General features: G+C 32.6%; 3 protein-coding genes across 4 annotated transcripts; all 3 read left to right on the top strand.

The window, feature by feature from the left end:
• The first annotated feature begins 153 nt into the window (after positions 1–153).
• On the top strand, positions 154–18,549 carry LOC120115133. Of its 2 annotated transcripts, none has more exons than XM_039135898.1 (2): positions 154–157; positions 3,810–5,919. In XM_039135898.1, exon 2 carries the CDS (start codon positions 3,948–3,950, stop codon positions 5,736–5,738), a length of 1,791 nt encoding a protein of 596 aa, XP_038991829.1. In that variant the 5' UTR covers positions 154–157; positions 3,810–3,947; the 3' UTR covers positions 5,739–5,919. The 2 variants fall into 2 exon arrangements, with proteins under 2 accessions (XP_038991829.1, XP_038991828.1); XM_039135897.1 differs by lacking the exon at positions 154–157 and adding an exon at positions 18,322–18,549 and having other exon boundaries at positions 3,512–5,721.
• On the top strand, positions 16,100–18,549 carry LOC120115132. The gene has a single exon (XM_039135896.1). It carries the CDS (start codon positions 16,311–16,313, stop codon positions 18,336–18,338), a length of 2,028 nt encoding a protein of 675 aa, XP_038991827.1. The 5' UTR covers positions 16,100–16,310; the 3' UTR covers positions 18,339–18,549.
• Positions 18,550–20,654: 2,105 nt separating this feature from the next.
• Positions 20,655–21,230, top strand: LOC120115189. The gene has a single exon (XM_039135955.1). It carries the CDS (start codon positions 20,655–20,657, stop codon positions 21,228–21,230), a length of 576 nt encoding a protein of 191 aa, XP_038991886.1.
• Positions 21,231–27,417: the final 6,187 nt, after the last annotated feature.

Genomic DNA, 27,417 nt, shown 5'->3' with positions numbered 1-27,417 from the left:
AGTGGTCAAAATAAAATCTACCCATAGTTAAGTTATCATGGTTGTAGTTTATGCATTTTTTTATTTTTCAATGATGATGTGACATTACCTTATGGTGACACATCAGCATCACCGTTAGTTTTTATCAATGGTAATTAAAATGAAGCTGAAACGTAACGTTAGTGGTGATTTTGAGAAAAAAAAAATTGGGTGACCAAATCAGAACAAAGTGATAGTTAGATAACTAAATACATAGTTTGCCCTAGAAAATGTAGTTGCACCGCCACCTTTCATAATAATAGTAGTCGTAATAATAATAGCTCTTCTTGACAAAGGTGATTGGGTTTGTTTTCTTCATAGATGTTAATTTTCTTCACCAGATTCATTTATTTCAACAACGATGGGTCCAGGTTTTGTGGCTATAATTGTATCTATTTATTGCTATCTTTCGTATCGTTTCATTCAGTGTCATAAGTAGTGGTGGAACTCAACATTAATTATTGAGGTCATTTAAAAAAATAAATATATATATATGATAATTAAAATATTTTAGCACTGTTATTAATATAAATTATATATTAAAATATCATATTTATAAAAATATAAAATTTATTCGTTCACATAAAATTTTAAAGAAACAATATTAATTTATATTGTATCTATTTATTATTATCTTTCTTATCGTTCCTTCATTATCTGAAGTGATTGAGAGACAGTGCATGTGAGGTTGATAGAGCTCTCTTATCTTTTTTCTGTAAGGCTATGCTTCCCCATTGTTTAATGTCCTAATACAAATAAATACCCCTAATATTTGATTATATATGTAATTTTGTCTCTATTATTTTTTTTTAACATTTGACCCTCACGTTTCATTTTGGGTTAAAAAGCACAATCGTTGAATGAAAACCGTTAGTCAACTGACGGTTAACGCCTGAAGTTGACTCATCAAGAATATATTGAGGGAGATACTGACGTGGTATGTCTATATCATAGTAGATGATGGCGTAGCAGATCCACGTAAACTAAATGCTAACGTTGCATGTCCATATGTGATGTCATGTCAATAATTTTTTTTAAAAAATTAATTAAATAAATAATTATTTTTTAATAAATTAATATCAATAAATCAGATGTTGTCACGTGTCAAATGAATTTTTTATTAAATTAAGAAAGGAGAGATTAAATCTTCACAAAATTTAAAATAATAAAATTTAATTAATGAGTGTCTGACATATAATTATTAATTCTTTAGGTATTTTTTTTTTTGATAAAAACGCCGTTTGTCTTATCGTTGGATATGCAGATTTAACTTAATACATCACTTTGGTCTAATTTTGTTTTAATCCCTCTCCTTTTCTAGAATTTGGAATTTAATCCTTTTACAAAATTTGGTTCTTTTATAAAGTTGTTATTAGGTCTAAATTGATAGTACTATTAGTCGCTGTCACCTTTTGATTTTAGAAAAAAAAACTATCTTGACCAGGACATATAAAAGTAGGGATGGACATAGGAGTCGAATTCGACCTGATTCAATTGGGATTGGGTAGGGTTTTTTTAAGGTGATATTTAGGTCGGATTCAGGTTTATGGTGAAAAATATAATACCGATCTGACCTGGAAAATATATAATTTTATATTATATATTTAGAAATAATTACAATATCCCTCTATATATTATTTTTTCAATTAAATCACTATTTTTATTGAATAAAAATTAATTTTTTTTATTACTTTGAGTCATGTCGAGTTCGGATTTTATTTCAAAAAGTCATGTCGGGTCGGGTCGGGTGGAGGGTATATATTATGCGGGTCGGGTCAAATTTCGGGTAGAGGAATCATTGTTATCGGGTTGGATCGGGTGGACTAAAAATCCGACTTAACCCGACCCATGTCCATCCCTATATAAAAGGATTGCACGAACAATAAAGAAACATAAATAAGTAATTTATCATTAATATTATGAAGTTATTTATATTCAACAATTTTTATAGCAAAATTAAAGTAAAGTATACAAACGGTCTTTAAATTATACAGTGATATTTTGTTGAATTTTTGAACTTTTAAAAGTTATCAACTAATCCAATTATATGACGTTGTTTTGTTGAGTCTTCCGACAATTAAAAGTTATAAAATGATCACATGACTATTCATATGTTCTAAATTCATCATTTTTTGCTAAAAAATTGACCACATGCTGAGTTGAACGTTAACCTATTAACTGAAATATAATAAAATATGATCCTAGAATCTCAAAACAATATCATATATAAGTTAACATGTTAACGTTCAACTCATACGACTGTCATTTTTTTAACGGAAAAAGACGAATTTAAAACACATATAAATAATTATGTGATCATTTTGTAATTTTTAATAATAGAAAGATTCAATAAAATAAAATTATTTTATAACTTTTAATGATTAGACAATAAAATTGAAAATCATTGACGTGTTTGGTTATCAAAACCGGACTGACAATGAACCGGCTGAAAATCGGTAAAACCGGGGTGAACAGGCTAAAAACCGACAAAACCAGTTTGAACCGCCGGTTCACTTTTTTTTAAAAAAAAATTAAATCAAACGACGTCATTTGTTCAACAAGCTAAGTCAAATTCGAGTATTGCTTAGCTCGACTCGAACTCAAAAACTTTAAAAGTAAGCTCAACTCGACTAAAAAACTCACGAGCTAAAAATTATCAAGTTCAACTCAAACTCAAAATATAATATTAAAACTTGAACTCGAAAATGCTCAAACTCAAAAAAAAAATTAAAAGTTCAATTGAAGCCTAAAATTTGAGCTCAATTGAAGCGAAAGAATAGTTCGCTCTGTGCTCACCAAAAGGCTCAATGATTTTGAATGTCAAATTACCTTTATTATTTATAGAAGTAAGTTGAGATGCTCTTCTATGTTACTTAGCCATGTGGGATTGTTTTGTTATCATATTTTTACTCTTGAAACTTTTAGGATGCTCTTCTATATTTCTTAGCCATGTGTGATTGTTTTTTTTTAAATTAAACCAAATGACATCATTTGTTATGGTTTTTTTAAGCCCCAATTTTATTTTTTTGATTATAGTTATATAATTATATTTATTATTTAATATGTTTTACATTAAATATTATGTTGTAGTTGATTTGAATCATTTTGTTTCACTTGATTTTATGGTTTTTAATTTATATATGTTATGACTTGTGATATTTTTATACCTTTTAATATCGTAAACTTAAAAAAATGTTACATATATATTAATATTGCTTTGAATATTATGTAAAATTAAAAAAATATTATTTTATATAAAATCCGGTTCAACCGTGATTTAATTCAATTGAACCAGTACCTTCATCGATTCAATGTCCGGTCTGATTTTAAAAATATTGTGTTTTACCCACAAATAAATAGCTTACTATCTTTAAAAGTTTCTACAATGCTGAATGATAAAACAGATATAATTATAGCGACCAAGTCTGGACCCCACGATAATGGGATGAAAGTAACTGAGTAAGAAAATTAAATAATGTGTGGAGCAGAGCAGAGCCTTACAAAGAAAAAAAGATGAGACTGAAGCATTGACCTGTCGACCGCTGTTTACAATAATTGAGTCTCCCTCTAAACCTCAAATGCTCTCTCAGTTTCTGAACCATTACGTTTCTTCACTTGTGATTCTGTTATTCCATTGAAACTTTTCTTACAAAATCAAGCTTTTGCTTTATTTATCCGGGGGAAAACAAAGGAAAGAAGGAGAAATGGAGGATTCATATAGGCATCAACATCCACTTGTGTTGTTGAATGAAGATCGGCAGATCACCAATCAAAGTGGAGTTGTAGCCAAGTGCTCCAGGTGTGGGGAGAAGGTGTCTGCTCCATGTTTTGGCTGTGCCGAGGACTGTCCGTTTTACCTTCACAAGGTATGTGCCGACGCACCTTTGGAGCTCAATCACCCTTTCCATCATAATCACCCTCTTGTTCTTATGGAAAAGTCACCTTATCCATCCGGAATGGGTGTTATTTGCGATTTCTGTGATGAATACATTGAGAAGTTCGTTTATCATTGCTCTTGTGGTTTGGACTTCCATATCAAATGTGCTTTGTTTACATTTGATATTGCTGAAAATCATTTGAAAGAGCTTGAGCATGTTGCTCTTCAACCTCCAGTGATTCCCACTAAAAAAGATGATGAACAACTCGAAGATGTTAAAAAGTGCTTTGGGTGTTGGGAACCATTAGCAAATTACACAAACTTCTCTGCTGATTGCGGATTTAATTTACACAAGAGATGTGTTGAGCTTTCTCTTCAAAAAAATCATATGTGCCATCATAAACATCCGCTTCTTTTACAATTTAATAGCGATCGGCTCGCTTGCAAGATATGCGAAGAAACCCGTCGAAGAGGATTTGTTTATGGTTGTTCATCTTGTAAGTTTGTTGTTCATATTGAATGTTTGTCATCAGATCTTGTTCCTGTTATCAAAGATGAGCGTCATGAACACCCATTCAGTTTATTCCGAAGACGAGCACCATTCATATGTGATGCATGTGGTACAGAAGGAACTTACTCTGCCTATATATGTTGTGAATGCGACATTATAGTCCATAAAAAGTGTACCTCATTGCCAAGCATCATCAAGAGCAAGTGGCATGATCATGCAATATTTCACAACTATTTCCTTCCAGCTGATTTTGGAAGCTCAGGCTGTGTTATTTGTCATAACGCTGTCAGTCCAGAGCACGGGAGTTACTGTTGCTTAGACTGCAATATTGCATTCCATGTTCGTTGTGTGACGAAGGAAGCAAGTTCATATGTTATAATTTCACGTGAAGATGCAGATGAGATATCATATGAAAGCTCAATCACTTGTGTTTTGGAGAGGAACGATGCTGGAGAAGCTACAGAAATACAACATTTCAAGCATATGCATAATCTCCTATTAAGTTCTTTTGTTGGAGGGTGTGAAAACAGTTGCGATGGGTGTATGTTATCGATATCGGATCCATTTTACTCTTGTTCACAGTGCCAATTTTTTCTTCATAAAACTTGTGCCGAGTTACCGAAGAAGAAGCAGTTTTGGTTTCATAAATGTCCGCAAGATCTCGTCCTCATCTCAGATAAATGTTATCTATGTCAAAAATGTTTCCATGTGTCTAATGCCTTTGCCTATGAATGTGATGGATGTAAGAGGAAAACATGTCTCCGATGCGTGATTGCACTCACTCCAAGTGCTCGAACATGTCCGCATCATGAACATCCCCTCCTTTACTACCAAGATTACGAAGCGAGGTGCAATGCTTGTGGTGAAACTACATACGGGGCATTTCGTTGTAAGGATTGCAATTTCGTGCTACACCATGATTGTTTTTCTCTCCCAATCACAGTTCGTCACAAATGTGATAAAGATCTTCTCAAACTCACTATTCATGACGATAATAGTTATTCAGAAAGTCATTATTGCGACATTTGTGAAAAAAGTCGAGATCCAAATCGTTCGTTTTATCGTTGTGAAATATGTGATACTTGTGCTCATGTCCGTTGTGTTCTTGATCTATATCCATTCATAAAACTAGGGAGCATCTATGAAGAAAGTGACCACTCACACCCACTCACCTTCGTCAAGAAGAGCTACTACTATCCTGATTGTGATGACTGTCATAGGCCTTGTGAAGATTTGGCTCTTGAATGCACGAAGTCCGGATGCAACTATATTGTCCATTGGGATTGTGTAGCACCTCATGATCTACGAAGATGGTGGGGTTTTGATATGTAGCAGTTCATAGCTAGTCATATTTGAAAACGGCCCCTTCTTTTGTAGGAAAACTCAAGACTGGAAAAATAGAGTTTGATTCTATCCTTGTTACTTGTAATGGCTGGCTGGCTATATTTGTCATTGTAATTTGGTTATTCCTACATTTTAAGTTCCATTCAACAGCTCATTATGTATTTGGCGTTGGATATATATGTCATAGAAGTGTGAACCATCTTTGAGACCTTGTTCTATTTTGTTGTTTCTTTTCCAAATTTCAAGGGCTGATTTCACTCAATTGGTAGTTTTTTTTTTTGTAGTAGTGCGAGTTGATTACAAGGTAATATATGTTCATGGTATTTTCTTAGTCATTGACAACGTACACACCCTGCAGACGCAGTTACTCAAATCCAAAAACTCTAGGAAGATCAACACTCCCTTTAACTACTGAGGTATACTATTGATGTTGCTTAAAAGTTCACTACATTGATCTTTATGTTTGAGTTTCAATAAGAATTTATCTTTAAATAATGTAATTCTATTGTGTATGAATAACATACTTTATAAATGATTTGTTTTACTATGATTAATTACCAAATTCATTAGACTTTGAGTGTATTCTAATGATGTTAATTTAAAGTTAGCTTTGGACATGCTTGTTGAAACAGGGTGAAGTGGAATCGAATTAGCAAGTAGTTTTATCATGGGTTAAAATTTTTAGGGTAAATTTCATGTTTAGTATCTAAACTATCAGTTTTAATCCGTTTTAGTACCTAAATTTTCAATTTTTTCAAAATCATACTTAAAGTTTATTTTTTGTTTCATTTTGGTATCTCGTTCAAAATTTAACATTAAGTTTTGGAAAAAGTTGAAAGCTTAGATATTAAAACGGACCCAAATTGATATTTTAGGTACTAGTTAAATACGTTAAATTTTTAAAGATGGGATACTAAATGAAACAAAAAATAAATGTTAGACGTGGTTTTGAAAAAAATTAAAAAATTAGGCATTAAAATATATCAAAATTGATAATTTAGATACTAAATACGTAGTTTATCCAAAATTTTAATTTGAGCCCATGCATGTATTGAATTTTTTTTTTTATCAATTTTGATAGTATTGCGAGGCAGGGGAGTCTCCGTCTTGTCTATGCCCCTCGACATTATAATAAGAGACATAATTTTATGCTATGGATGTACATCCAAAATTTTAAGGGAACAAATTTATAAAATTCTAAGATGCGAAAATAGAAATGCAAAAAAAAATATAAAATATATAATAATTTAAAATTTTCAGACCGACGACTGCTTCGACTGTTACCTCAGTCCATCCGTAATTACAATGGTACCGTAGATTTCTTGACAAAGAAAATTAGCTGACCCTATTCCCATATGTAATGGGGTAAGGGGGAGGTAGGATAGTAGGCTGCCCCAACGCTAGGTTGGAGGCAGCTTCTATGGAAGACCTCCGTTATGAATTGCCCTCAGTGGGACTTGACAAATGATAGAATGAAAAAAAAAACAGAAATAGTTAAATTATGATGGTAGACCTAAGGTCATTATGATTATTTATACGTTAGAACCTTCGGGATCTTAATTATAAAAGGACTTTTTGAAGATTTTGAGAAGTCGCAACAATAAGTAAAGGATGTTTAGCAGAGGTATAACAAATATCGTCATTTATATTTTCTTGAAGTTTACACTTTCTATTATGGGAGCTGGTGAGATAATGTTGAAAATTTAAAATAAAATATAGAGATTGTAATCTATTACCAGCTCCGGCTACCCATGCACTCGAAGTTAACATGATAGTTATTAGGGTAAATTACATTAGATACCAATAAATTTTAGACGATGTATCATTTATACTATTAAAATTTTAATTTTATCAATTATAGCATTTAACTTTAATTTTCGTTTCAATTATAATGCTGACCCGTTAAATCGGTAACATGTGAGTCAAACGATGTCATTTTAGTGAGGTGTCTACATCAACAATCGTTAATCACATCGACAGCCGTCAGTCACGTTATCATACTATTAACGATTTAACAGTTTAATGGTATAATTGAAACAAAAATTAAAGTTCAACGTTATACTTGACAAAATTGAAAGTTCTGTAGTATAAACAATACATCACCTGAAGTTCAGTAGTATCTAATATAGTTTACCCTAATTATTAAAGAATTGTAGACTATATATTAAAAAAATAGAGGATGATGCATCAAAGCTGGTGAAAACAACTCATGAGTGTTTAGTTTTTGGTTAATTATTGCCAGTTGCAAGAGCTGTAGTTAGGAGGATTCCTTATAACCGAGGAACCTCATCCTTCCATGTTCATTTCCTTGTTCATTTCTTGGCCCTGGAACGTTCCTCAAACGCCCCCATTAAGCTGTCCTGCTTTGTTTCTGGGTTTTGGGTTTCATTTTACTCTTCTGTTACTTGGAAAGAGACAAAGAGGAAGGAGAAATGGAGGATTCAAACAATTATGGCCACCACCATCCTTTGGTACGCTTGAACGAAGAGCAGCTGATGAGCTATCCAAGTGGAGTAGCAGCTGACTGCTCAAGGTGTGGGGAGAAGGTGTCTGCTCCATGTTTTCGTTGTACGGAGGACTGTGGGTTTTACGTCCACAAGATATGCGCCCAGGCACCTGCGGAGCTTAATCACCCTTTCCATCAGCAACAGCCTCTTGTTCTCCTGCAAAATCCACCGTCTATATACACAAGGTTTGCTTGCAATTTCTGTGGCGAAACATGTGAGAAGTTCGTTTATCATTGCTCCTCTTGCCATTTGGGATTTCATATTAAATGTGATTTGTTTACATTTAATATTGCTAAAAATAATTTGAAAGAGCTTAAGAATGTTCCCTTTGAACCCCCAATGACTTCAACTAATAAAGATGATGAACAACTTGAAGATGTTCCTAAGTGCATCGCCTGCTGGGAACCATTAGCAAATTATACATACTTCTCTGCTCATTGTGGACTCCTCATTGTGGATTTAATCTACATAAGAAATGTGCTGAGTTTCCACTCAAACTAAATCATTCACAATTATCGTTTTACTCGTCAAAATAAAATAAAATAAAATAATCCTCTTCAAAAAAAATTAAATAATATAGTAAAGAGGATTGATCCACATGGAAATTGAAATTTCTGATGCAAATGTAGGATGATTTTAATCTAGGAAGCCGTAAAAAATTAAACAAAAATAAAGAAGAAAGAGTAGGCGTGGTTGAGATGAAGTAGAATAAAAAGGAGACAAAGTAAATTAAATAAAGTTGAGAAGAAGCAGTAAATCAGGAGAGAAAAAAATAAGTTGAAAAATGACAATGAGAAAAATCGCCTTGAGCTAGCTTTATTTTAATTCTGTTGATCATTGAAATTGATTTTTGCTCCGGGATTCGTGTCTGTTACAATCTACAAGATTCAACCCATTGTAACTTGTCCTTCTCTCATGTAATCGATCTTCTTAAGTCTATCTTCGAAAGATGATTCCTGAGTGGATTAACCACAACTATTGCCGATAAAACAATCAGATTTAAAAACCGAAGGCTCAACTTGAATTATGTTGTCTCGTGAAGAATCAAATTTGATCTCGTTTTTCCTTCGCGGATCGTCGCTAAGAGTGTTCACAGGAAGTCAAATTTCCACAGGACGATCCTTCCTCCCAAATATATATTTCAACAACATCCAGACCAACAAGCTCTTTTTGAATTGAAAGTGTTTAAAATTTGTAAGTAAGGCCAATTGCCAAACTAATAAACCAGAAAAACGAGAATATATCCTAAAGGGAATTAAGTGTTGTTCAATTCTTACACATGGAATTGATTCATTACTAGCTCTCGACTTAAAGGAAATTAGCTAAGCATGATATGATTGATTATACTTAGCATATTTTTACAAAATAATAAAACTTTGAAAATAAAGAAAGTGAAAAAGAAAAAGAAACTTTAATTAAACAAAGTAAAAATTCAAGACAAAAGATGATGATAGATAGATAGACTAAGCCTTACCCGTGAAGGGTATTTATAGGCTTCAAATTACCTTAAAAAACAAAACAGAATCTAAAATAATCTAAGTGGTAATTCAAATGTTTTTAACTTCAAATTTAGAAACTGAATTTCCTAAGATATTTCATCAGATTGTGCTAACTGAGCTACTTCTAGAATCTTCCTACGTCTTCTAGAAACTGTCATGTTAGCTCCGCGTCGTGCTCAGTGTCGTGCCCATTTCTCTAGCCGTGACTAGAAAATAAAAAAGTTTGCAGAATGTGCCCTTTTATTGCCAATTCCAATAAACAAGTCATTGCACAAAAAATAAACTAAACGCATCTAAATCAGTAGTGAAAAATTCATTTTTAACCTAAAATGTTATCGATATATATATATTATTTTTATGTTGACTTGGTAAGTATCGGAACTCAAAATCAAAGTTTGATACTAGTCTTGAAATATATTCAACCTGATAAGATCAAACTCATGTGAGAAATTAAGTTGAATCCTAAAATATTAGCAACATCAAACTAAAATGTTATATGTACGTGTAACATTTTAGATTGCAACCGAAAGTGTATATAACATTTTAGGCGGAGTATATTTCACAATAAGTATTGAATTTTTTTTGAGTTCCCATACTTACCATTTTCAACCTAAAATGTTACCAATATATATAGCATTTTAATTTGGATTGATAAGTATCAAAACTTATTATCCAAGATTCGATACTTATCATTTCCAACTTAGAATGTTACTAATACTTTAACATTTTAGGTTGGTTTGGTAAGAATCAAAACTTAGAGTCAAAGTTTTGATACTTGTCGTTAAATATATTCAACTTGGGAAGACAAAACTCATATAAGAATTTAAGTTAACCTAAAATGTTACCTGTACCAATATAAAATGTTATATGTTTGATAATATTTTAGGTTGCAAAACGAAAAATATTATTCCCTCCGCCTCACTAATTGATATTGTGTCACTTATTGACTTTTTAAAAGTTAAAATTTTTAAACTTTGACCATTTTTAAACTTTGATAATGATTATTTTTAAATATTTTAAACAACTAAATTTTATAAAATATATATTTAAAACTACTCGATTTATGGTTTTTAAAATATGTGTTTTTCAAATTTTTATCATAATATATTTTAAACAATAATAAGTCCAAGTTAAAAAATTTGACCAAAATAGTCAACGAACAGATTTGATGGAAGAAAGGAGTATATGTTTGGTAATATTTTAATTGACTTAAGAAAATGTTAAAAGAAAGTTATAAATCAACGGGTAAATTATACGTTTAGTATCTAAATTATCAATTTTAGTCTGTTTTAGTGTTTAAATTTTTAATATTTTTAAAATCATAACAAAAATTTAGTTTTTGTTTCATTTTAGTATCAGTTCAAAATTTAACGTTAAATTTTGAAAAAATTGAAAGTTTAGGTATTAAAACAGATCAAAATTGATAATTTAATTAGTAAATACATAGTTTACCCCAAGTTAATTTTAAATTAAAACGCTGCATCTTATACTCACCCCATGAAACGTGCCTTCCTTTAGATATCAGATGCTCTCTCAGACTCGGTAACTGAACCATCACCTTTCTTCACTTGTTTTTTCCATTGAAACTTTGTTCCCAAAATTCAAGCTGTTGCTTTATTTATTTATTTCGATCTTAGTGTTTAACTGTTTGGGGGAAGAGACAGAGAGGAAGGAGAAATGGAGGAGTCTAAGAATTATGGCCATCAGCATCCACTGCTTCTACTATCGAATGAAGAGCAGCTCATCATCAATCAAGGTGGAGTATCAGCCTACTGCTCGAGAGGAGAGGGTCACGGCTTCATGTTTTAGCTGTGCCCAATACTGTGGGTTTTACCTCCACAAGGTATGTGCCGACGCACCTTTAAAGCTTAATCACCCTTTCCATGGCGATCATCCTCTTGTTCTTCTGCAAAACCCACCATCTGATCATACATGCTGCGATTTCTGTGGTAGATCATGTTTGGGATTCGTTTATCACTTCTCTTGCAATTTGAACCTCCATTTTAGATGTGCTTTTTATACATTTAATATTGCTGAAAATTATTTGAAGGAGCTTGAGCTTTTTGCGCTTGAACCTCCAATGATTCCCCCTAAGAAAGATGATGAACAACTTGAAGATGTTGCCAAGTGTTTTGGGTGTTTTGAACCATTAGCAATTTTGTCTTCTTTCACTCCCTCATCATGATAATAACAATCATCTAACAAATTGTTTTTTAGATACGTGTAAAGGAAGTAGAGATCTAAAACTTTAGTTTTACCATTGTACGACATTGATTTGGTTGTAATTTGTTTTCCGACATTTAAGTTCCAATTAGCCTTTAATGACGCCATGTGATTTGTAATTACCGATGATTTGCACTGCTCCATTTTTAACAATATTATTATTAATTGACGCCATGTGATATGTGATTACCAATGAAGTCAACCCATGTGACTTGTTGATTACCCATATGTTTACCCTTCCAACTTTACTTTCCTATGTTTTTTTAAATATTTTAATAAATCAGATCTCAATTTAATAATATGGGTCATAAACAAGGAACACGGTACTTCATTAAAATATTTCTTGTCAGTTAATAATTACAACATTAATAGTACAACTCATCAAGTAATTTCATTAATTAAAGAGTGTCATCGAGCTGTATAAATCATTGATACTTACGTATCACATGGGGTCATTTAAAAAATTTAAATTGTATAATAGTACTACGTAGTTTTATTTAAAAGAGAGTTGCATAGATCTATAACAAGGATCCAACACACCATTTATTTTTATATTTAATTACTCTATCATTTAATATTAATTTAATGTAACAAATTTATAATTAATTTAATAAATTAATTATACGATGTATGAATCAAGCGACTTCGATAATAAAAGAATTGATATTATTTTTTGAGGTCTTTAGTTCGATCACAAAAAAATACCAGAAATATTTTAATGAACTAACCATTTGATGAGTTCTGCCATTAATGTTATTATTATTAATTGATAGGAAGTATTTTAATGAAGTACCCCATGTGCGTTGTTTATGACTCATATTGTTAACCTGAGATCTGATTTACGTTAATTAAAATATATTTTTCGTTATGGGTTTTGTTGTTGTGATGGTCGCTTCTTGTTGGAGCGTGGTATGTTTTGTTTGTAAGGTTCGTTGGTCTGTGTTGTTTGTTTTACTACCAAATTGTACGTACTCTTCTTTTCATTTAAGATTAGAGAGGGTTTTAATTAAATATATAATTTAAAATAATTCGATTCGATTTTAATAAATTTAATTTTGTCGAGAAAAAAAAGTTGAGCTATTTTATTAAAAAAGAGTAAACTACTCGGTTGATCACTTAACTATTTAGTCCTTTTACTTTTGCCATTGATCTTTCAATTTTGTCAATCACACCACTTAACTATTTAATTTGTTCAATAGAACACTAGCCGTTAATATTAGACGGAAATACTGACGTGACAATTAAAAAATTGGTATATTTTTATATTTAGTCCTAAATATTTATATATTCACTCAAGTTGGTCATAAATTAAATTAAATTAACCATTCAATCTAGATCTAACATGTGTCAGTACAAGAGCATGAAACATGTTGTTAGTGACGTGTCAATACATGACTGAAGGATTTTTTTATTAATTTAAATTTATTTAATTAAATAATTTTTCTATCCAATCAAAAAATGATGAAATTGCTTTTGGGTGGAATTGAACCTGGACAAAATGGATAGATTAACAACGCCCCAACCACTGGTCTAAACATCCTCAATGATTTATTACTTACAACAAATTGTATTTATCATTTTAAAGCTTGATAATGGTAAAAGAAAATAGAAGTAAAAATAAATTGTATTTATCCTCAATGATTTATTACTTACAACAAATTGTATTTATCCTCAATGAATTATTACTTACAACAAATTGTATTTTTTATTATACATTGTATAAAATATTAATATACAAATTCAGTTTTAAAATTACCTCAATAGTAGCGGAAATATGAATGAGTTCTTCACAACGGGACATAAAAATGACAATCGATACCATGCCCAAGACTGCAGGAGAAGGAGACATCCGCCGATAGATTTTTTCCTGTAGTCAGTCGCTCGACACATCTCCCTATACAGGAAAGCCAAAACTGCCGAGCCCCAACTCAGTGATCCGACCATATGAAAGTCGCCAAGATGTCACAACCACATACAGTGAACTTGGTTGCGCGATTTGTCCGGCATCAGCAACCCTCCAATCAGCTGCAGTATGCATGCCCATGCATACATTTTAACTTCATCATCAGAGGCGTCCTCACTCAACTCCCAAAAATTTGCATCTAACCGATTTAACGGTATTCGACCGCCGTTAAAATTTTGCGAGACACCTCCTAGATAATCCCGGCACAAAGAAGTCCAGGAACTGTGCGCCATCGCTGATATCATATCTCCATCCATCGGAAGCTCCAAGTGCATAGAAACATCCTCAAGCGTAATCGTACACTCTCCGCACGAAAGATGAAATGTGTGGGTCTCCGGCCTCCACCGCTCCACTAATGCAGAAATAAGGTCTGGTTCTATCTTACAATGACCTTCATATCTACCTATGTGACCGAATCTAGCCTCGACTAAATACGGTCAGACACGGGTAGGTATCGCTAACTTAAGGTTCCTAATAAAAAAATTTAATATACGGTCGCTCTCTTAAAATATTAATAATTAAAAAAAATTAATTTATAAACTAATAATAATGCATTAAATAAATAAATTATTACTTATAATTTAAATTAAATTAAAATGTAAAAATGTTACCGTATCAACATAATGACTCGATATATGATTTCCATCCAAGCGAAGAAGACCGCCGTCCATTTTATAACTGTAAAAAAATAATAAATAAATAAAATATTAAAATAATTAAATAATTAAATAAAATACTAATAAAGTATTAAATATAATAAAATATACCTTAAGTTGAGAGAAGTTGAGAGAAGTTGAGAGGATTTGAGAAGATTTGGTGTGATGAAAATGATTGAAAATAGAGGTATTTATAGGGATGGGAAAAGGGTGTGAACGGTATGAAATTAAAGGAAAAGCGCGGCCCTGCACCGCATCTTTTTGACGCGTGTCAGAATTAAAGCAAAGACGCGGGCTCTGCACCGCACTATACCCCATACGTGGCATAAGTCGCTCCCCAGGGGCTGCGCTTTAGTCAGCGTGTATCCATGTCAGCATCAGGCCCGCTGCAGGGGGCGCCCCTTACCCCATGTGGCGCCAGATCAGCGTAAAGCGCGCTTCAGGGGGCGCGCCTTACCGCAAAAGGTGTTAGATCAAAAAATAAAGTCTAAACGGTGTCTGACAGAGAAAAAAAGTTAAGGGTGATTTATCGAGAAAATCGCCACAAATTTATTTATATTCAAAAAATTTTATAGCAAAAATAAGGGTAAAATACACAAGCAGTCTCTCAATTATATGGTGATGTTTTGTTGAATTTCTAAACTATTAAAAGTTACCAACTAATCCAACTATATGACGTTGCTTTTTTTAGTCTTCCTACTATTAAAAGTTATAAAATGATTACATGACTATTCATATGTTCTAAACTTATCATTTTCCGTTAAAAAATTAACAATAGTCTAAGTTGGACGTTAACCTATTGATCGAGATATGATAAAATCTGATCTTAAAATTTCAAAACACTATCATATTTAAGTTAACATGTTAACGTTCAACTAATATGACTGCCAATTTTTTAACGAAAAAGACGAGTTCGAAACATATGAATAATTAGGTGATCATTTTATAACTTTTAATAGTCGAGAGACTCAACAAAATAATATTTTATAATCAAAATATCATTTTATAACTTTTTAATAATTAGAGGCTAAACAAAACAATATCTTATAATATGAAATTATTTGAGTGTTTTACCCAAAAATAAATAGCTTAAGGGATGTTTGTTTACTTCATAATGATTAAACACTAAATGATTCAAATATTGAATGATTCAAAAGCTCTGTATGAATTAGCTCTGAATGTGACATGCTGTTTGATAATGGCTCTGAATCATTCAGAATATACTTCGGTGCTGAATCATTCAGCACTGTTTTACTGAATCAGTCAGCACTGAATCAGTCAACACTAAATCATTTTAAAGTAAGAAACAAACTGTCTGAATGCTTCGAGCTAAACAAACATCCCTTACTCTTTTTAAAAGTTACTACAATGCTGAATGATAAAATAGATATAATTATAGCGACCAAGTCTGGACCCTACGATGATGGGATGAAAGAAACTGAGTAAGAAAATTAAATAATGTGTGGAGAAGAGCAGAGCAGAGCAGAGCAGAGCAGAGCAGAGCCTTACAAAGAGAAAAAGATAAGACTGAAGCATTGACCTGTCGACCTCTGTTTACAATAATTGAGTCTCCCTCTAAACCACAAATGCTCTCTCAGTTCCTGAACCATTACGTTTCTTCACTTGTGATTCTGTTATTCCATTGAAACTTTTCTTACAAAATCAAGCTTTTGCTTTATTTTTCTGGGGAAAAACAAAGGGAAGAAGGAGAAATGGAGGATTCAAAGAATTATGGGCATCAACATCCACTTGTGTTGTTGAATGAAGATCGGATGATCACCAATCAAAGTGGAGTTGTAGCTGAGTGCTCCAGGTGTGGGGAGAAGGTGTCTGCTCCATGTTTTGTCTGTGCCGAGGACTGTGGGTTTTACCTTCACAAGGTATGCGCTGAAGCACCTTCGGAGCTCAATCACCCTTTCCATCATAATCACCCTCTTGTTCTTATGGAAAATCCACAATCTATGTACGATTATTACACTTGCGATTTCTGTGGCGAAACATGTGAGAAATTCGTTTTTCATTGCTCCTCTTGCAATTTGGGATTTCATATTAAATGTGGTTTGCTTACATTTAATATTGCTGAAAATAATTTGAAAGAGCTTGAGCATATTCCCCTTGAACCTCCAGTGAGTCCCACCAAAAAAGATGATGAACAACTCGAAGATGTTAAAAAGTGCTTTGGGTGTTGGGAACCATTAGCAAATTATACACACTTCTCTGCTGATTGCGGATTTAATTTACACAAGAAATGTGTTGAGCTTCCTCTTCAAAAAAATCATGTGTGCCATCGTAAACATCCGCTTCTTTTACAATTTAATAGCGATCGGCTCGCTTGCAAGATATGCCAAGAAACCCAACGAAGAGGAGTTGGATTTGTTTATGGTTGTTCATCTTGTGAGTTTGTTGTTCATATTGAATGTTTGTCATCAGATCTTGTTCCTGTTATCAAAGATGAGCGTCATGAACACCCATTCAGTTTATTCCCAAGACGAGCACCATTCATCTGTGATGCATGTGGTACAGAAGGAACTTACTCTGCCTATATATGTTGTGAATGCAACATTATAGTCCACAAAAAGTGTACCTCATTGCCAAGCATCATCAAGAGCAAGTGGCATGATCATGCAATCTTTCACAACTATTTCCTTCCAGATGATTTTGGAAGCTCAGACTGCATTATTTGTCATGACGCTGTCAGTCCAGAGCACGGGAGTTACTGTTGCTCAAATTGCAATATTACATTCCATGTTCGTTGTGTGACGAAGAAAGCAAGTTCATATTTTATAATTTCACGTGAAGATGCAAATGAGATATCATATGAAAGCTCAATCACTTGTGTTTTGGAGAGGAACGATGCTGGAGAAGCTACAGAAATTCAACATTTCAAGCATATTCATAATCTCCTACTAAGTTCTTTTGTTGGAGGGTGTGAAAACAGTTGCGATGGGTGTATGTTACCGATATCGGATCCATTTTACTCTTGTTCACAGTGCCAATTTTTTCTTCATAAAACTTGTGCCGAGTTACCGAAGAAGAAGCAGTTTTGGTTTCATAAATGTCCGCAAGATCTCGTCCTCATCTCAGATAAATGTTATCGGTGTAAAAAATGTGGCCAAGTGTCTAATGCCTTTGCCTATGAATGTGATGGATGTAAGAGGAAAACATGTCTCCGATGCGTGATTGCACTCACTCCAAGTGCTCGAACATGTCTGCATCATGAACATCCCCTCCTTTACTACCAAAATTACGAAGCGAGGTGCAATGCTTGTGGTGGAACTACATACGGGGCAATTCTCTGTAAGGATTGCAATTTCGTGCTACACCATAAATGTTTTTCTCTCCCAATCACAGTTCGTCACAAATGTGATAAAGATCGTCTCAAACTCACTATTCACGACGATAATAGTTATTCAGAAAGTCATTATTGCGACATTTGTGAAAAAAGTCGAGATCCAAATCGTTCGTTTTATCGTTGTGAAATATGTGATACTTGTGCTCATGTCCGTTGTGTTCTTGATCGATATCCATTCATAAAACTAGGGAGCATCTATGAAGAAAGTGATCACTCACACCCACTCACCTTCGTCAAGAAGAGCTACTACTATCCTGATTGTGAAAACTGTCATAGGCCTTGTGAAGATTTGGCTCTTGAATGCACGAAGTCCGGATGCAACTATATTGTCCATTGGGATTGTGTAGCACCTCGTTATCTACAAAACTGGCGTGGTTTTGGTATGTAGCAGCTCAGAGCTACTCATATTTGAAAACGGTCCAATCTTTTGTTGGAAAACTCAAGACCGGAAAATTAGAGTTTGATTCTATCCTTGTTACTTGTAATGGCTGGCTGGCTATATTTGTCATTGTAATTTGGTTTTTCCTACATTTTAAGTTCCATTTAACAGCTCATTATGTATTTGGCGTTGGATATATATGTCATAGAAGTGTGAACCATCTTTCAGACCTTGTTCTATTTTGTTGTTTCTTTTCCAAATTTGAAGGGCTGATTTCACTCAATTGGTAGTTTTTTTTGTAGTAGTGCGGGTTGATTACAAGGTAATATATGTTCATGTTCTTTCTTAGCCATTGACAACGCACACACCTTGCAGACGCAGCTACTCGAATCCAAAAACTCTAGGAAGATCAATACTCCCTTTAACTACTGAGGTATACTATTGATGTTGCTTAAAAGTTCACTACATCGATTATTTCTTATTTGAAAAGGATACGATCTTCTTTATATTTGAGTTATAATAAGAATTTGTCTTTAAATAATGTGTTTCTATTGCGTATGAATAACATACTTTATAAATGATTTTTTTACTATGATTAATTACGAAATTCATTAGACTTTGAGAGTATCCTAATGATGTTGCTTTAAAGTTAGCTTTGGACATGCTTGTTGAAACAGGGTGAAGTGGAATCGAATTAGCAAGTAGTTTTATCATGGGTTAAAACTTTTAGGGTAAATTTTGTGTTTAATATCTAAACTATCAGTTTTGATCTGTTTTAGTACCTAAATTTTCAATTTTTTCAAAATCATACTTAAGTTTAATTTTTGTTTCATTTTGGTACCTCGTTCAAAATTTAACGTTAAGTTTTGAAAAAAGTTGAAAGCTTAGGTATTAAAACGGACCCAAATTGATAGTTTATGTACTAATTAAACACGTTAAGGTTTTAACGGTGGGGTACTAAATGAAACAAAAAATAAATGTTAGACATGATTTTGAAAAATTTAGGCATTAAAATAGATCAAAATTGATAATTTAGATACTAAATACGTAGTTTACCCAAAATTTTAATTTGAGGCCATGGATGTATTAATTTTTTTTTTATCAATTTTGATAGTATTGTGAGGCAGGGGAGTCTCCATCTTGTCTATGCGCCTCGACATTATAATAAGAGACGTATAATTTTATATTATGGATGTACTTTCAAAATTATAAAGGAACATGTTTATACAATTCTAAGAGGCGAAAATAGAAATACAAAGAAAATATCTACAATATATAATAATTTAAAATTTTCAGACTGACGACTGCTTCGACTGTTCCCTTATTCCATCCATAATTACAATGGTACCGTAGATTTCTTGACAAATGATAGAATGAAAAAAAAAACAAAAATACTTAAAGTATGATGATAGTCCTAAGATCATTATGATTATTTATACGTTATAACCTTCGGGATCTTAATTATAAAAGGACTTTTTGAAGATTTTGAGAAGTCGCCACAATAAGTAGAGGATGTTTGGCGGAGGTATAACAAATGTCGTCATTTATATTTTCTTAAAGTTTACACTTTCTATTATGGGAGCTGGTGAGATAATGTTGAAAATTTAAAATAAAATATAGAGATTGTAATCTATTACCAGCTACGGCTATCCATGCACTCGAAGTTAACATGATAATTATTAGGGTAAATTATATCAGATACCAATAAATTTTAGACGATGTATTATTTATATTATTAAATTTTTAATTTTGTCAATTATAGCATTTAATTTTGATTTCCGTTTCAATTATAATGTTGGCCCGTTAAATCGGTAACATGCGAGTCAAAACGATGTCGTTTTAGTGAGGTGTCTACATCGACAATCGTTAATCACATCGGCAGCCGTCAGCCACGTTATCATATCATTAACGATTTTACAGTTTAATGGTATAATTGAAACAAAAATTAAAGTTCAGCTCTATACTTGGCAAAATTGAAAGTTCTGTAGTATAAACAATACATCACCTGAAGTTCGGTGGTATCTAATATAGTTTACCCTTATTATTAAAGAATTGTAGATTAGACTATATATTAGAAAAATAGAGGATGATGCATCAAAGCCGGTGAAAACAACTCTTGAGTGTTTAGTTATTGGTTAATTATTGACAGTTGCAAGAGCTGTAGTTAGGAGGTTCCTTATAACGAGGAACCTCATCCTTCCATGTTCATTTCTTGGCCCTGGAACGTTCCTCAAACGCCCCCATTAAGCTGTCCTGCTTTGTTTCTGGGTTTTGGGTTTCATTTTACTCTTCTGTTACTTGGAAAGAGACAAATAGGAAGGAGAAATGGAGGATTCAAACAATTATGGCCACCACCATCCTTTGGTACGCTTGAACGAAGAGCAGCTGATGAGCTATCCAAGTGGAGTAGCAGCTGACTGCTCAAGGTGTGGGGAGAAGGTGTCTGCTCCATGTTTTCGTTGTGCGGAGGACTGTGGGTTTTACGTCCACAAGATATGCGCCCAGGCACCTGCGGAGCTTAATCACCCTTTCCATCAGCAACAGCCTCTTGTTCTCCTGCAAAATCCACCGTCTATATACACAAGGTTTGCTTGCAATTTCTGTGGCGAAACATGTGAGAAATTCGTTTATCATTGCTCCTCTTGCCATTTGGGATTTCATATTAAATGTGCTTTGTTTACATTTAATATTGCTAAAAGTAATTTGAAAGAGCTTAAGAATGTTCCTTTTGAACCCCCAATGACTTCCACTAATAAAGATGATGAACAACTTGAAGATGTTCCTAAGTGCTTCGCCTGCTGGGAACCATTAGCAAATTATACATACTTCTCTACTCATTGTGGACTCCTAATTGTGGATTTAATCTACATCAGAAATGTGCTGAGCTTCCACTCAAACTGAATCATTGACGATCGTCGTTTTACTCGTCAAAATAAAATAAAATAATCCTCTTCAAAAAAAATAGTATAGTAAAGAGGGTTGATCCACATGGAAATTGAAATTTCTGATGCAAATGTAGGGTAAAAAATTAAACAAAAATAAAGAAGGGGGAGTAGGCGTGGTTGAGATGAAGTAGAATAAAAATGAGACAAAGTAAATTAAATAAAGTTGAGAAGAAGCCGTAAATCAGGAGAAAAAAATAAGTTGAGAAATGACAATGAGAAAAATCGCCTTGAGTTAGCTTTGTTTCAATTCTGTCGATCATTGAAATTAATTTTTGTTCCGGGATTCATATCAGTTACAGTCTACAAGACCCAACCCGTTGTAACTTGCCCTTCTCTCATGTAACTGATCTTCCTAAGTATATCTTCGAAAGATGATTCTTGAGTGGATTAACCACATCTATTGATGTTAAAACTGTTGAAATACAAATTTGGAAAGTCCAAATTAGCTGCTGCCACCAAACTTTCAGTGGAAAGTTTGAAAAAAACAAACAAAATAATTCCACCGAAATTTGGTTGGTAAATTGGAGCAATTGGAGCAATTGGCAGCATGATTTTGATGACTTTTGAAATGGTAAAATCTCAATTTTTAGTCATTGTAATTTAGGGTATTTACAAATTAGTCCTTAAGTTTCAACTATAAATACCCTAGCTCGTTTAGCTTCAAAATCATCCCAAAGCATTCTAGCTTTCTTCCAATACTAGAGAGAATTTAGAGAGTTTATTGAGAGTTGTTTTCTCCTTTTTATCAAGAGAGAATTATCATTGTTTTCTCCTTGGTAGATCAAGAGAGGTTGTAATTCCTATTTTCTCATAGTGAAATTCTTCTACCGTTGCCCGTGGTTTTTACCCTAAATTTTTAGGGGTTTTCCACGTAAATTTTGTGTCTCTTTTATCTTCATTTTTATTTTCTCAAATTATCAGTTGCGATTTTGCTCTATCCGATAGTCGTCTTTTGCAACAATTGGTATCAGAGTCAAATTTGAGTGTGTAATATATGTTTATTATCTTTGTGGTTGCCACTAAAAGGTGGATCCTCCAACATAAGAAAGTAAGAAGGTATTACCCATTCTTTGAAGGTTCCAGAGAACTATTCACGATAGTGAAATAGTGGGAGCTATCCGTAAAAGAAGCTATGGCAGCGAAATTTGATATTGAAAAATTTAATGGGAGAAATTTCTCATTGTGGAAATTGAAGATGAAGGCTATCCTGAGGAAAGACGGTTGTCTAGCAGCTATCAGTGAAAGGCCGGTGGATTTCGTAGATGACAACAAATGGAATGAGATGGACGGGAATGCTATGGCAAACTTTCATCTAGCATTAGTAGATGAAGTATTGTCAAGCATCGAGGAGAAAAAGACAGCTAAGGAGATATGGGATCATCTCACCAAATTGTACGAGGCCACATCGTTGCACAATAAAATTTTCCTTAAGAGGAAATTGTGTACTCTCCGGATGCCAGAATCTACTTCAGTGACGGAGCACTTAAACACGTTAAACACTTTATTTTCTCAGCTTACATCCTTAAGATGTAAAATAGGAGAACAAGAACGTGCTGAACTTCTACTTCAAAGTCTACCGGATTCGTATGATCAACTCATCATCAACTTGACAAACAGTAATGTCACCAGTCTAGTCTTCGATGACGTTGCAGTTGCTGTTCTACAAGAAGAAAATCGGCGCAAGAACAAGGAAGACAGACAAGTAAATCTGCAACAAGCAGAAGCGTTGACAACGATGACAACGATGAGAGGGAGATCAACAGAACGTGGCCAAAGCAGCAGTCACAAACATGGTAGATCGAAGTCGAGGAGCAAGAAGAATTTAAAGTGTTACAACTGTGGAAAGAAGGGTCACTTGAAGAATGATTGTTGGAGTATAAATTAACGTTAAAGTTTGAATATGGTAGGGTAAATTGCACGTTTAATGCCTAAACTATCAGTTTGGTCTGTTTTAATACCTAAACTTTCATTTGTTTCATTTTAGTACCCGTCGTTAAAAACTTAACGGACAAACACGTCGGCCATCGTGTCTACATTCGTCTATCGTTGCATCTGCCGACCGATGAAACTCAAACTTTATAGCTCGTATCTTTTTGAGCCCTTAAATGTGATTTTGGCCTCCATTTCATCGGAAAATGCATAGAGCTCCCTAAATCAACTATGGACTATTCGACTTCTTCATCCTTCGATCTTCGTCTTCAACCGCCCAAAAGGCCTGAAACTAGACTATGTTGGTTAACTCGTATTCTTTTGTGGTCCACAGTTCGAATTGTTCGTTCGTCTACCAGATATATGTCTCATTAGCCAGTTCGTTAATTTTTAATGGTAGGATACTAAAATGAAGCAAAAACTAAACATGATTTTGAAAGAAAAAAGAAGAAGAAAGTTTAGGTACTAAAACATACCAAAATTGATAGTTTATATACTAAATGCATATTTTACCTTAAAATATATAGTAATTCAAAAAAATAAATTTAAATGGATACTATTTTTATATTAATTTTTACGTAAATAATGTATTTAATTACTCAACTATTTGCGTAGTTTCGTTTTAATCATTATAACATCACGTGTTGGATTCATTTTGGCAATCCGACATTAAAAAATTAATAACGCTACATGTTGATTTCAAAATCATTCAACTATTTTTTTCAAAATCATATATAATGTTACGTGTTGATTTCATTTTGGTCATCAAAAATTAAAAAATTAATGTTGATACTAACATATTATCATAAAATAATGTCACATCATCATTAAAAATATTAAATCAACAATTCTGTTAATTTTTTAACAACGAGTGATCAAAACAAAAATCAAAATGTAACATCAAATATGATTTAAAAAAGAATAGTTAAATGACTAAAACGAAACTACGTGGATAATTGTGTGACTACATACTTGGTTCACCTGAAATTTTTTGTGATATTTATGAAAAAATGCCAAAATATTCACAAACAATTATCTCGTGCACCTTAAAAGGAATAAGAGGGTGGTAGGAAATAGACTGGCAACCGAACCTTCTACCTACGTATCTCTTCTGTCTATTCTAATATTTTTTTATTCCTTTGAGCACCCTAACAAAATCTATATTTTGTAGCATGGTTAGTCAAAATACTCAACTTAGTCAAAATTGTAAAGTCTCTAGAAGTAATAAAATAACAAAATTACTTAACGTTAACTTTAGGAGTCTATATTTTAAAAAACACGTCGTCTGTCGATTAGTGTACGATTAATTTCAAATTCAAGTATCGACCAGGGACTAGGCATGGAAAACTGGTGGGGCATATGTAGATATCATTTCTCTTATCTTTGTACTTAACTAATATTTTCAAATATATTATTTACTCATAATATGTGATAGGTAAAATTTTTAAATCTATACTCGTTCACGTAGTTACATTCTCAAATCAAATCTATCATCATACCTACTACCTAACTAGATACTCACCACTCATCCTATACATGTTTGTAACCGTTCATACCCACCAATTTGATATAGGAGAAACGACGATTTTTAAGTCTAAAAATATTTATACCTTAACATTTAGTTAAATTATAAGTCATGTCCTATAAAATCTTAAGATTTAAAGAATAATCTCTGAAATTATACTTAAATTCATAATGATTTAAAATTTATATGATGAGTAGTTAGTGGGCGGGCGGATGTGGGGCAGATAAGGTCTCAAACCCACTACCCACGGCTGGTATGACTTTTTACATCCACACCTGCCCACCACCTACTGAACTTATATCTATCACCGCCCTAATTGAAGAGGGTACAATGCGAAATCCACGAAATTGTATATGCATGCCATCCTCACTGGGTAAAGTTCATAAGCCAATTGAATAGAAAGAGTTTAGGGGTCAATTGGGTAACTAAGATCAAATTCAGGAACCAAATGAGTTTAAGAAAAATTGGGTGTCAACTTAGGTACTTAAGACCAAATTCATAAGGTAAAATATACCTTAACCCTAAACTCTTTAAGTACCATAGTTACTATGAAACTACAATGCTCCAATTCTTTTAGATTTAAATTAGCTAGTAATGAGATGCTAAGGGAAAGGAGTGTAGAACCTTTGGTCCAAAACAATGCTCTAATAATTCTCCTTTTGTACCTGAAAAAGAAGAATTTATTCTTAGGAATGGCAACGGGTAGGTTCGGGCCGGGTTTTGCTCGCCCCATCCTCGAACTTAAAATGAATCCCCGATCCCAACCTGATTCCTGTCGGGTTTTTTATCGGGGCCCCTTGTCAGAGATTTTTTTGTCCCGTCCCCGAACCCGACCCGAAATATTATACCCAAACCCGAACCCGAAAATATTATATATATAATTAATATAAAAAATATAAAATATTATATATATAATTAATATAAATAATATAAAATATTATATATATATATATATATATATAATCGGTGCGGGGCGAGGATACCTTGCCCAGTCCCCAAACCCGACTCGAAAAAATCCCCAAAAAATTATTTGATATCCGACCCGACCCGATCCGAACTTGACCAGATTTCGAGTTTCTCCGTTAGATTTAGGTCATTCTGTCATCCCTATTTATTCTCAACAACGGCCATTCAAAGAACTTCTAGAGAAGACTAGAACTAGCTAACTTGATGCCATTAATTAATTAATTCCTTTGTACATCAACTTTTTAATTTGATATGTACAATGCTTTGTTAATTTATATCTTTTTACTAATAAATGGGATTAAATATAGAGTGTTTGATAGTTGATTTTTGAATTTGATTCGATTTGCTTTAAATTTAAATAAATTAAAATTTTTAATCTAATAATAAAATCTTAAATATTTTATTATGATTTGCATGATAGAAAAGGTGACCAATGGATGAAGTCGAACTTAATTTTTTTAATTAGATCATGCAATCTTTTTACATTGACAAGTATAATTATGGAAAAGAAAATATGTTAAAATTATTGTAACCCAAAAAAATATTAAAAGTCTTTGTCTATTTAAAGAGAATTAAAGCACATGAATTAATCAGAGGAACCCATAGATAGATTTAAAATATATACCAAAAACCATTTAGAAAAGTGGCTGAATATTCACTATGGAAATAGAATTTTTGGGTAAATTACACATTTAGTACCTAAACTATCAGTTTTGATCCATTTTAGTACCTAGACTTTCAATTTTTTCAAAACTATATCTAACGTTTAATTTTTGTTTCATTTTAGTACCCACACCATTAAAAATTTAACACGTTTAGTACTTAAATTATCAGTTTTGACCCGTTTTAATACCTGAACTTTTAATTTTTTTCAAAACTTAACCTTAAGTTTTTAATGAATACTAAAATGAAACAAAAACTAAACTTGTTTATAATTCTTTAATTCATTAACAATACACATCATGCACACACTGCTTTTTGGAAGCCTAATTTCTGGAAAGAATAATCTTCCTTTTTACCGAGATCACTTAATCACATAAAAAATCAATATATTTAAAGTAAAATAAAATAATTAATTTTACTGAAATAAAATTTTAAATTTCAGTGGACTAATAATGATTGTGGGTGAAAAAAGAAAGATGAAAAGCAATAATAATAGTAAATAAAAAAGCAGGCTGGAGTGTAAAGTCATATATTCCTCCAAAGCATCTATTATTACAACTCGAAATGTGGAGGAAAAGCTTCACATTATGAGACTCTCTCTCTCTCTCTCTCTCTTACATTTGTTTATCTTGTGAAATTACAAAAATGGGGTCCATCAAATTATCAAATGATATCTTAACTACTCACATAATTAATAGCTAAAAACTGAAATATTATAAATCAATTTAATAATTTGTAAACTTTTTTTATTTGCACTATTTTCTTTTACATTAAATTTGGGTTTTTTGTTATTGGAGTATCATCAAAATATTTTTAAAATTTTCTACATATTTTGTAAATTAATTCTCGAATCGATATTTTTATAAAGATATGTCACGTTAGACACACATTTGATAAGAAGTACTTTTTTTTATCATGACATGCAACATCTTCTATTGTCGTGACAGAAAATTGATTAGATTTTATAAAGATTAAGACAAAATGAAAGAACAAAATATATATATATATATATATAAAATGTTATACGAGTTTATCTAAAAATACACGTACAATATATGTT

The sequence above is a fragment of the Hibiscus syriacus genome, unplaced genomic scaffold, assembly GCF_006381635.1.
Source record: "Hibiscus syriacus cultivar Baekdansim isolate YM2019G1 unplaced genomic scaffold, ASM638163v2 tig00110258_pilon, whole genome shotgun sequence".
Classification (NCBI taxonomy): Eukaryota; Viridiplantae; Streptophyta; class Magnoliopsida; order Malvales; family Malvaceae; genus Hibiscus; species Hibiscus syriacus.
This window is presented reverse-complemented; position numbering and strand designations above follow the sequence as displayed.

Bases quoted from the DNA above. Each gene is read 5' to 3' on its own strand.
- LOC120115189 (XM_039135955.1), top strand. From the start codon at position 20,655: ATGGAGGATTCAAACAATTATGGCCACCACCATCCTTTGGTACGCTTG.
- LOC120115132 (XM_039135896.1), top strand. From the start codon at position 16,311: ATGGAGGATTCAAAGAATTATGGGCATCAACATCCACTTGTGTTGTTG.
- LOC120115133 (XM_039135897.1), top strand. From the start codon at position 3,723: ATGGAGGATTCATATAGGCATCAACATCCACTTGTGTTGTTGAATGAA.